Source organism: Geotrypetes seraphini, chromosome 9 (assembly GCF_902459505.1).
Source record: "Geotrypetes seraphini chromosome 9, aGeoSer1.1, whole genome shotgun sequence".
NCBI lineage: Eukaryota > Metazoa > Chordata > Amphibia > Gymnophiona > Dermophiidae > Geotrypetes > Geotrypetes seraphini.
Genome location: NC_047092.1, coordinates 125,134,896 through 125,147,371, shown reverse-complemented (window position 1 = coordinate 125,147,371; position 12,476 = coordinate 125,134,896). Strand labels below are relative to the sequence as shown.

Here is a 12,476-nt window from a genome sequence, read left to right as displayed (position 1 = left end):
AGGGCATAACCGTCCTGCACCACCTCCAGGACCCACTGATCGGACGTGATCTCGGCCCATTTGGGGAAAAAGTCGCGCAGCCGGGCCCCCACCGGAACCAAAGGGGGCGCCGGCAAGGCGTCATTGTGCAGGACGGGAAGCGGGGGAACCGGCGGAGGGATTCCCTGCCCCCCGACGGGCCCCCCGAAAGGGCTGCATGCGCTGGAAGAACCGACCCCGGGAAAACCCCGGAGCCTGGAAAGAAGCAGCCCCACGCCCAGGACGATACTTGCGAAATTCCCGCAAACGCCCCCGGGCCGCACCACCCCTAGATGCAGGGCGGGCACGGTCCTCCGGCAGCCGGGGCACTTTCGAGTCCGACAGAGTCTGAATCAACTTATCCAACTCCTCCCCAAATAAAAACGACCCCCGAAAGGGAAATTTAGTAAGCTTAGCTTTAGACGCAGCATCCGCCGCCCAAGCGTGCAGCCACAAAACACGCCTTGCGGCCACGCCAAAAGCCATAGACTTAGCCGAGATCCGCACCAAGTCATATAGAGCATCTGAGAGGAAGGAGGCAGCCATCTCAATCTTCGCTACCTCCTGATCCATCAGAGACCAGTCATCAGACTCCCGATCCAGGACACGCTCCGCCCACCGAAACACGGCACGAGCGACCGGTCCCCCACAAATAGCCGCCTGGACCCCAAAGGCAGAGACCTGAAAATTTTGCTTAAGGATGTTCTCCAACTTGCGCTCCTCGGAGTCCCGCAAGGCAGAACCGCCCTCAACAGGCACGGTATGCCGCTTGGAAATTGCCGAGACCACCGCATCAACAACTGGCGATGCTAACGTAGCCCGATCCCCTTCTGGAATGGGATACAAGCGAGCCATGCTGCGCGCCAGACGAAACGGCGTCTCCGGCGTTTTCCACTGTTCTAGAATAATATCCCGAATATCCTGATGCATAGGAAAAGAGCGGGAAACGGAACGGATCCCCCGTAACAGAGGGTCCCCCACACGCGGAGTCTCCGGCGGCGCATCCTCAAAACACAAAACCGAAGAAACCTGTTGAATAAGGTCAGGCAGCTCATCTCTCTAAAAAAGGCGCACCACGGACGCCTCTTCGCCGGAGAACGGGAAACCCGACAACACGCCGCCAGCTTCCGTCCCCTCCAGAGGGTCCTGGAATTCCTCAGAAGGGTCCAGGTCCTCCTCCAGACCGACACGTTCCTCCGACCATAAATCCTCATCCCACGACACCCGCGGACGCTTGGACAAGGGAGGCGGCAGAGGGGACGCCACACCAGACGAGAGAGGCAAAGCCGCAGGGAGCGCGGAGGAAAACCCACTCCCCGAAACCCCCTAGGCGCATCTGGGACCCCCAGCCGCCTGAAAATAGGCTCTGCATAAGGAAAAAAAGAAATCAGGAGAAAAACCCCCCGAGGGTTCCAAGGGACTCCCTGCCACAGCAGGGGACCCAGCAGAAACCTGCCCCTGCATAGACAATACAGGGGGAAGGTCACCTGAGGTGGAAGACAAAATGGAGGGGCCAGACAGAGAAGATGGCGACTTTTCCGCCAAAAAAGCACCCTCCATAGCCTGTAGCGGCTGAGAAACCTGAACAGTCTCAGCCGCTAAAACAGGCAAGCCGGCATCAGCTGTCAAAACATCAGCTGAGAGGGAATCCTCAAAAACCCGACCGTCGGCGGCTCGGGGAATCCCTCCGTGGGCGGATGGAGAAGACCGGGCTTCACCACTGCTCCCTGCCGACTCGCGAGGCACCATCGGCGGGGAGCTCTGGGCGCCTGCAGCCGCTGCCGACGGAGCTCCTCCACCGCACCGGCCTGAACACCGCTTGCACAGGCCGGCCGCGAGTGCCTCGCGTCTGGAGCACAATGAGCACTTTTTCCCCTTAGAAGTGCTCATTGCTCCATACGCGACCTAGCTATAAAAAAGTGCCGGTTAGTTGACAAAAATACAGTAAAATACAGTTTTCTTAAAGGGAAATAACCCTCCAGACCAGCACTACCTCAGGATTTATTTATTTTTTTTTTTTTACAGAACAGACTCCACAGGCTCTCGAAGCAATATGCCTTGCTTGATTTAGGGGGCAAGGCTTACTGCTGAGGCTCCTCTAAAAAAATGTGGGGAGGTGGAGGAAGTGGGGGGAGGGACCCCGCTCGAGACCCGCCGGGTTTGACACCCCCGAGGTCGGACGAACCCCCAAACAGGGTCCACCCAAGCTCCGTCCGGCCAAAAACAGGGACTATAAACCCCCTAAACAAAATCCAACAGCCCTACCAAGGGAGATGGGTACAGATCACATCAACACCTGCTGGAGACTGAAAGAAGACTGAGGGAAATAGGGAAGAGAGGATAGTATATACTGTCCCACAGTTTTGTTTTCAGTCTCCACCTGCTGGTCATGATTAGATATATACCCATTTGTAAAGATTAACCTCTACTGGTCTGGAGAGTGCTAAAGAAACTAAATTTATGTTATTATATCCCCACAACAAAGTGACATTACATCAAAATTTAATTATAAAAGACTCATTTTAACATGGAAACATCTAAAGGTACTGGGTGTTAATTTAGATTCAATTTTATCGTTTGAGAATCAGATTATGATGCTGTCAAAAAGGGTTTTGTTAAGTCTACGGCATCTGATAAGTTGTTGTTTGGATTTTGAACAATTTAAATTGGTGGTGCAGGTTTTGAGCCTCAAGTCAGTTGGATTATTGTAGCATGTTGTAGCAGGATGCTCTGATTTGTTATTGAAAAAATTATAAACTTTGTAGAATATGGCCTTGAGATTGGTATATTCTTCTAGGAAATATAATACAGTAACACCTTTATACTTTATATCAAGGCTTATTGGTTACCCTTGCAGACAAATAATTTTTAAAGTCTTCATCTTAGTGTTTTTATGATTATATATGGGCAAATACCACAATATATTATAAAATTCATGGTTTGGTTATCTCTTCAAGGTATCCTATATAATAAAACCCTAAGAGCGCATGCACACTTAGGGTTTCGTGATCCCTGCCACCGTGTTTTCTGATCCGTGGCCGAATTCTATTTTAGAACACGGTGGCAGGGAACACTCTGGCCACTCCCCTCCTCCTGCCCTGACTCACTGTAAGGCCCGCAGTTCGTCGTCATTGCCCCCCTCCCGCGCGCCCCCCTCCCCACCGCATCCGAACCCCCGTTGACCCTCCCATCCGACCCTCCCACCGCGAGACGACCGACAAACCTCCTGGCTCCAGTGGTGTCCACAACTTTCTAAATACGCTACTTCGGGGCTTTCTACTGCTCTGATTTCCTCTGCTGCAGTCCCTGATGATGTCATCGGGGACGCAGCAGAGAAAATCAGGGCAGTAGAAGGCCCCGAAGCAGCGTACTTAGAATGCTGCGGATGCCGCTGGAGCCAGGAGGTTTGTCGGTCGTCTCGCGGTGGGAGGGTCGGGTGGGAGGGTCAGTGGGGTCGGCTGCACGGCGGCGGTAGTGGCGGGGGGGGGGGGGAGATGGAAAGATGCTGCTCAAGGATTCTACTGCACAGGGAGATGGGAGGAGGGAGGAAGGCAGGCCGGCTTTGCAGGTGGGGGGTGGGACAAAGTCTGAAAGGCAATGAGGGGGACATAGGAAGGAGGCACTGGGGGCACTAAGGACATAGGAGGCACTGAGGGCACTAAGGACACAGGATGGAGGGACTGGGGGCTCCAACGACATAGGAAGGGGCACTAAGGACAAAGGAGGCAATGAGGGCACTACGGACATAGGAAGGAGGCACTGGTGGCACTAAGGATATAGGAAGGTGGCACTGGGGGCACTAAGGACATAGGACAGGACACTAAGGACATAGGAAGGTGGCACTGGGGGCACTAAGGACATAGGAAGGAGGCAAAGAGGGCACTAAGGACATAGGATGGGACACTAAGACATAGGAAGGTGGCACTGGGGGCACTAAGGACATAAGAAGGGGGCCACAGAGAGACAGGCAGGCATGGCGCAACAGAAAAATATAGGGAGACAGAGACAGACAGAAAGAAAGACAGACAGGGGGCCAGGGAGAGACACAGACAGAAAGAATGATAGACAGCGTCCAAGGAGAGAGAGAGACAAAGAAAAAGATAGACAGACATCTACTCTAGCACCCGTTAATGTAACGGGCTTAAACACTAGTGTTACAATAAAAAATAAAAAAAATCAAATGTTATTGCATTTCCCTGGGGTAAAGGATTGCAATATAAGCACATTTTTATGTCTACTTTTTCCTATCAAGCCACAAAGATGTGGAATGAGCTCTCTGTGATCATCAGAACAACTGTCAATTATCTGCTCTTTAGGAAACATTTAAAAACTTAGCTGTTTCAAAGGTTTTTTTTTTTTTTTTACTGGAAAGAGTGATTATCATTGATTCATTCTGTATGTTGTTCCTTTTCGCAGATATGCCTCAATTTTGATACTTTGTCAACCCCATTGAACTGTAAGGATACATGAGGGACTATAAATACTGTATTAGCATTAGCTTAGGATGAGTGGTTGAACATACTGATAATCGAGGGCTTACAATGAGTTGAATGACAATAATGATAAAGTATGGATTGAAGTGCAAGCATGTCAATGACAAGAGGCTGTTTCAGTTGAAAAGGCTAGACTGAGGAGCTAAACATACCATTAACAGAGAGCTTTAAAATTACAAGTAGCCTTCTCACCTCTAACAGCACTTTCTGTTCCAGGTTCTTGTAGGTACGGTGTAGCAGTTCCTTGGTCCCCAGCACACCATACCACATCATATTCTTTGTACGACTTCTGAAAGAAGAGTTTACTGAAGAAATCAAGATATAACAAACAAAAGCAGCTTTGGGCTCTAGTCACATGCACTGGATTGTGAATTATGAAAGCAGCAATCAACTGTTATGAGCAAATCTGACACCTGCCAAAGCCAGGAGGTACATGCAAGTAAACTCCTTGTGTTCAAAAATAACTTTATTTAACCAGATTTCTTAAATCACACAGTCCCAACACCCATACCTGCATTTTTCAGGATGTTCATCTCGCTTGTTGTTAAAGTCTAAGGAAATCTTGGCATCCAGTCCAATTCCAAAATAATTATTCATGACACACTTTTCAGTATAGCAGTCACTGTAAAGTTTGAAAATTAAAAAATATATCAATACATTATTTTTTTTCTCATAGATGATCTTTCACTGTATGGATATGAACCAGGACTGGTCACTGACAGCAGAGCCTCCAACCTCATCGCTCCCCTTTTTTAAGGCATCATCTTTCTTTCTGCAGTCATTACTCCTTGGGGAAATCTGTGCAAAAAATTTAAATATTCTGCACAAAGAAGTTTAAAATTCTGGACACAAATATTTGAAAATTTTGCAATTCTTGCCACAATAATACGATATAATTGCTATCCTTAGCCATAATGAATTAAAATACTATAGCGAAAAAAATGTTATTTCTCAAATATGCAGGGTTTTTAAGGCTTTAGGGCAGAATTCCCCTAGGAGTATCATTCATAGTGATAGGTCTTGATTTCTGAGTATTTTACTTTATCAATCTGTGAAGCCCATGGAAAGCTTGGACCTGCTAATTCTTGTAGTAACAATGGCAACACTTTCACGGTTTTGGCAGCTGAGTTTCTCAGGCTAGTCAGGCATTCACCCCAAGCCAGCCTATTCTTCCCATTTCTTCACTTTTCTCTTCTTTTTTATTCTCCATTATTTATTTGAGTTTTTCAACTTTGCATATCACAGAAAATTAACACTTGATAACACATTATCAAGAATAAAATTCCAGGAAAAATCAAGGATATTATAATAGCACCCATGTGTCCATAAAATTGGAAAAATAGAACCAAGAAAAGAAATAAACTAAAACAATTTCCAACAACTAAGGGCTCAGTTTATCAAGCAGCGGTAGAGCCTTTTACTGCAGGCTGGCAAGGTAAATGCTCTGATGCTCATAGGAATTGAATGAGTGTTGGAGCATTTAACTCACCGGCCTACTGTAAAAGACTCTACTGCTGCTTGATAAAAGGAGCCTAAATGAGAATCACTTCTTCCACTAGGGACCAACAAGCCAGCCCATACAATGAAAATTACAAAATTGTTCTCACATTCTATTTCGCAAATTTAAGTCCAAGAGCTGTTTTGGATCAAAAGAGGAATAACACTTAGGGCTCCTTTTACAAAGGTGCACTAGCATTTTTAACGCACCCACCGGATTAGTGCGCGCTATAGCGTGCACTAGCCAAAAATCTACCGCCTGCTCAAAAGGAGGCAGTAGTGGCTAGCGCGCGCTATTCAGCGCATTAAGGCCCTAATGCAGCTTTGTAAAAGGAGCCCTTATCCTAAGAAGACAAAACAACATTGAGAAGGAAACTTCAACACAAAACCCATTCCAAGGGCTAAAGCTCTAGGTTTCAACGCCAAGAATTCCTGACCAGTGTTTTTTTTTTTTAGGTATCTCTAGAAAGATCAGGAAATATCTGTACTTTAGACCCTAGAAATTGCTCATTCATAAAGTGAAAATATAAACATAGAATATTATTTCTATCTGGCTCCAGAGAAGTCACTAGTAAAGCTGTTCTTTGGATAACATCAAGAGATGACTCAAGAAATTCTGTCAGGTTCAGCTGACCAATCTGATGCCCTTTAGATTTTTTTCTTGATTCCCAGTACTAAATATGGTAGCTTTTGATATTTCCATAAAATAATTTTGTGCAGGTGAAATTAAAGATGACCTGAAGAAATTCACAAATCTAAGCTTATTCTTTCTAACTTGGTTCTCTAAAAATTCAATTTTCTTGAAGGAATATAGCTTCCTTCATAAAAGTCATTAACCATTTGATTTTTAGCCAACTTGGCCTCCAAAGTTTCAGTCTGACAAGAATGTTATTCCAAGATCTTATCATGAGCTCCAATGAAGCCAAAGACTTGATTAAACTGATTAGTAAAAGTAGCAGTCTGTAAGGCCTCCCATATTGAGTCCATTGTGACAACTTTAGTTCTCAACAACCCAGACAGCTGAGGGTTACCAAACAGCAACTCCCCATGCAGAAGGGGGTTGGGGGGGTGTAAATTTACATTTGGCTGTAGTACACTCCATCCAAATTAGCAGGGTGCAAGGTGTAAAATCACCACAGAAGACACCTCTGAGTCCAGCTGAAGCCAAACTCTGTCTCTCATTAGTGTGCACACTTGCAGGCTATAGGGCATTATCTGCATAACAGGGCTTAGCGAAGACCCATCTGCTAGCAGGACCGAAGAAGGTGGAGCAGAAGCTACTGTAGTGCCAAAATTCTCCATTGTTGAGAGTTAGGAGCAGTTACAGATGCGATTCGCTGCTCATTACTCTTCCTTTTTTTCCCCCTATTGCAGAGAAATTAGTGCACTACTAGGTACAGTTAGTAACTCCTGAACTCAAGGCATCCAGTTGGTGTGTCTCCCAGATCATCCACCTTGGTTCCTTACCTCCCTCACCTTTCATACAGCCAGCTCTCAACCAACTAATCTGTGGTCCCCAAACCAGTTTCAAGTTTCAAGTTTCAAGTTTGACCTTTATTTGATGGATCGCTTATAATAACATCTAAGCGATGTACAGTGTTAAAAACCATCAGAATGTGGTAATACATTTAGTTTATAATAGTCACTCAAAAGACAGACAAAATTAGACAAACAGTCAGCCAACTAGCCCTGTCTCCCCTTCTTCAATCAAATAGCCTCCTTGTTCTCTCCAAATTGCCTCCTATTCAAGCAATCAGCCAGCTTAGTTCCCGCTTCCCAACCTTCTGACAACAGATAGCCAGTGTGCTCTTCTGCCCAATTCCCCCCTCCAAAAAATCCCCAAGTTTTCAGCTAAAGCAGCCAGCTGTCAGGATCAGTTTAAAAGACTCAGGAGTTCTCACCACTTTCATTTACTCTCCTTTCTCTGCAGCATATCCTCTTTAATGCATTGAATGGCTAAGATTCAGTTCTGTTTGAGTCTTGCAATATTTGTTGTCTCCCACTATTCTTGCAAGAATAAAACGAGAGCTCAGCTGTAGACTACAGACACCGTATAGTTGTAACACAGTGAGAGCTCTGCAGTGCCTGAATCTGAGCCACTCTCTGCACTAAAAAATAGAGTTGTACATTTAGTACATTTTTAACACGATTTAATGTGTTAAAATATTAACGCACATTAATTTTAACACATTAATCGCATTCTCCCTCTCCCCAGCCGCAAGCCCCAACTATTACTTGTTCGCTCCAGGTATCCCTGAGTCCAGTCCTTCTTTCCCCCTCCCTTCCAGTGAACGTGTTGGATGTATAATTCCTGGGTATGCAGAAGCTGTCATCCAAGTGGGTGCCCAAATGTTTGAATGCAGAAGAGAAACGACGTCGAGTGGACACTTCCAGTTGTTTTGCAGCATATTCAGTGAGCTGGTGCCAACGTTTTGGAATGACTCATGTATTTATGTAAGAAATATGTACACAGAAAGCATACTTACTTTTATGCAATGTATGTAGGCATTCTTGACAGTGTAATTTGGATAGAAGTGCAGTTGTGACATATGTGCATATTTTATAAAATGAGCAAGTACATGCCTAAGGTACAGCATCTTTGGAGCAGGTGTAAATGCATGAGTCAACATTTGCATGATATTTGAGCTAGTACTGAGAGCCTATTTTATAAAGATACATAGAAACCTATGTTGTTTTATAAAACAGCTTAAAAGGATGCCTTTATTGACTTTTCTCAAAGGCACCCTGTTATAAAACCAAGCCCTTTAAACCTATCATGTCAGAACCATCAGACCTAGTTGTGTGGATGATTTATTCCACTTGATTTTGGAAAAACTTTTCTTGTTTACTCTTATCATTCTTCTTTCAACAACTTATTCAGTGTTCCCATCCATCGTATTCCTTTTAAAGGTTACACCCTGATTCTTTACATGAGAAACTTCTTCCTGCAACAAAGGGAAAGGTATACACAACTCCCAAGTCTATACTCATATATGTACCCTCACCATAATCTGTAAGGAAAAGCACTTCTGTGCTTATCAATCTGGGAGTAACAACAGCCACATTTTCTCATTTAAGTTAAAACAGCACTAGCCTACACAGCCATACTGTACATAGCAGCAGTACTCATTGTGCTCCCTGCATGGATACTCACAGATTCTCAGGCTCTGAGCTGAAGGGATCTGCGCTGATCAACAACCGACTGATGACAGAACCACCAGGAAGTGATCCTGACATTCCTACATGGATATCTATAGGGTACAAGAAGAAGAGGAGTAAAGTGCTAGTGGTTTTAGCCATCACTGCCCTTGCCCGCAGAAGAAAAGAAACCCATTTTCTAAGATCATTTAGCATTGAACTTTTTGCCATACAAGTATAAGGCAGATATATTTAGAGAAGCTGATACCCATTGTCATTGTACATAGGGAACAGATCAGTGCTGATCTGTTGAGACCTGACAATTTCTCCTATACTGCCCTTTTGAAACTGACTTGTCTTTATCAATTCTCTAACCAAGAACTCTTAAAGCCTTAGCCCTGTATTCTACTTATATGCACTTGATGGTCCTACATTGTAACTTTTTTACTCTGTCTCTCTCCCTCCCTACAAATATTCATGTATTCAAAGACTTCATTGCTATTTTTTCGCTGACTGTCCAGCTCTTCTTATTGTAAACCGCCTCGAACTACTATAGCTTTGGCGGTATATAAAAATAAAATTATTATTATTATTATTTATGGATGTTGTGAAGGTGGGGGAGTAGGATAACACAATGTAGACAGAGAAAAATAACATTGTATCACAATCTGTCATTGCCTTGAAACTCTAAATTACAAGATTACCTGATGCTGCTTCTCTGGCAAGGTGGTATATAGTTTAGTTTAGCTTATTCAATATGATTATTGATTTACATTTTTCATTACAAAATTCTTGCAGCCCAGTACAATAAAATATCATAACTGCAATAAAATTAATATATACAAACAAATTCCTAAGTCTATTTTCTCCTCTCATACAAAAACCACTGCACAATATACCCACGATGCAAAGACTCATCAAACCTACTGTACAAAGAGCGAGGCTTCCAATCTTTTTTTAAATTCACATAATTCAGCAAAATTGGGAGTAGTTCACTTCATAGCTTAGTACCTTAGAACATAAAGGATGTAAGCCTAATAATTCCCAAATGTGTTAATATAGGTAAAGCAAATAGACCCAACTGCGATAGCATAGTTGCTTATCTCTTGCAGGTGTTCTCCATGGAACACAGGATAATACAGGCACACAAGGCAATAGCCTTCTCCGCAGGTTGATTGCCTGGACATGCTCTCACTAGCTTGATGATCAATTCTTTGAGCCAGTCACAAGCAAATGTCTGTTTCCCGTTCTGCAGTTATCCCTTAATTCTATGAGTAGCTAGGATGTTACAAAGGGTTTGAGAAAACTGAGGATATATAGTGTGGAGTATACTTGTGTGCAGACCATAGCAGCTAGAGAACAGTCCCTAGAGTAATGTAATGTGCAGAGCATTAAGTTGCAGATGAATGTACTTTTGCATTCACTAGATCTGTTGTGCCTCAGGTTGAGGGGACAGAGGATGAAAAGGTGTATCTGCATTATCCTGTGATCCATGGAGAACACCTGTTACAGGTAAGCAGCTATGTTTTCTCTGTGGAACAGGATAATGCAGACAAACAAGGATAATCCCTAGTTGAGGGTTGCTTAAAAGTGCAAGTTCTAAGTTATGAAGCCCAAGAGTAGTATGTGTGGATGATGGAACTTTAGAACAAATTCTGAAGAATGGCCTGTCCAAATCTAGCATTGGTATGGAAGGCAAGATGCAAACAGTAATGCTGAAAATATGAGGAGTGGCTCATGTTGCTGCTTTGAAGATGTCTTGGAAGAGAGGCGTCAATTCCTCCCTCCTACCCTGAGCCTTATGGATGACAGCCTCACTGTGCTCACCCCCATCCCACTGGGCCAAGCCCCCCAACAACCCCCCCACACTTTTAAATTAAATGGGCAAGAAGGATGCTCACTCCCTTCTGCTTCAGGGACACCCCCCACCCTACAACCCTTAAATTGAATCAGCAGGAGGGATGCCCACTCTCTCTTACCGGCAGACCTGCCTCTTCAAAATTGTGGGCCTGCCCCTTTCCAGTGTATCCTGGGATACACTGGGAGGGGCTTAAAGCCTCTCTCTTAATCACAATTAATTGTGTGATTAAAAATTTTTTTTTCAAATTCTTTATTCATTTTTCCATCTTACATCAAGTACTCAATATTACATCAGTTAAAACTTGTATATATCACTTGAATTTCCTTCTAATATCTTCTTAAATACATAAATTTATACCCTCTCCACCCATCCTTCCCACAAATATTTTAATCAAAAATATCATATAAATATTATATTCTTATCTATTGATTAAACCTTTAATATAACTTTATACCCTCCTCCCTCCCCCCTATGTATAAATGTACTTTCAGTGGAAAATGGTGTCTAATCATTGCAATAGTTTGTCAATGGCCCCCAAATCAGTTCAGTATGGAATTTTTATGTTTTCAGGCGGACTTTCTGGGTCACCAGGCCGTGAAATGGTATAAAACGATTAGTGATTTGATTTAAAAAAAACCTAAAAATGGTCTTAGGGATATTTGGAGCATTGAGATTAAGCATCAGATTTCAGCATCTCAATGGCCACAAATTTGGTCTTGGAGAATGAGATGTACAATGTCAGCGTCTATGAGACAAACTTTTTTTTTTTTTGTTAAATAGAGTTTTTTGGACCCCAGTTAGATTACAAAAATTAAATAGTTCCTTGTCTAATAGATGCTGGCATTGTAATCTGGATGTAGGGACTTTGGATCATCTTTTGTTTTATTGTCCCCATATCTTAGCCTTTTGGTACTCAATCTGGGATCAAGTAAATTGTTTATTGGAAAACCATGTAGCATTATCTTATGATACTGTGATATTTGGAATGTCTATGAGAAAGAAGAGTCAGATATCATCGTCTAATAATAAACTTTTAAGGATCATGATGGGAGTTGCCATCCAACATATTACTAATAATTGGAAAGATTATAGGAGGCTTAATTTTAATTTTTGGTGGAATTCATTATTACATTACAGATTTCTATTCCGCCATTACCTTTCGGTTCAAAGCGGATTACAAAAAGAGTTATGGAAGAAGGGTTACAACGTTAGATCAGAGAAGGTTTCCAAGAGAGGGAAAAGTAGGATCTGGGGTTAGGGAGGGGATGGTAAGAGGGGGGTTAAGCTTTATCATGGTATTAAGTTTTATTAAGGGATTTCTTGAAGAGTATAGTTTTTATTTCCTTTCTGAACATCTTGTAGTCTGGGGTTGTTGTCAATAGGTTGGAGACTTGGTTGTCTATCTTCGCTGCCTGAGTGGCCAGTAGTCCGTTGTATAGTTTTTTCCGTTTTACTTCTTTGATTGGGGG

At 43.5% G+C, this 12,476-nt stretch overlaps 1 protein-coding gene across 6 annotated transcripts in view; it reads right to left on the bottom strand.

Moving 5' to 3' along the window:
* Positions 1-12,476, bottom strand: part of DGKD (diacylglycerol kinase delta) — a 327,255-nt gene that overhangs the window by 137,268 nt on the left and 177,511 nt on the right. For all 6 annotated transcript variants that reach the window (XM_033959775.1, XM_033959776.1, XM_033959777.1 and 3 more), the window contains 3 exons: positions 9,163-9,259; positions 5,023-5,133; positions 4,704-4,800 (listed from right to left, as the gene is read on the bottom strand). In XM_033959775.1, the coding sequence (XP_033815666.1) occupies positions 4,704-4,800; positions 5,023-5,133; positions 9,163-9,259 (305 nt within the window). The remainder of the gene's footprint in view (positions 1-4,703; positions 4,801-5,022; positions 5,134-9,162; positions 9,260-12,476) is intronic.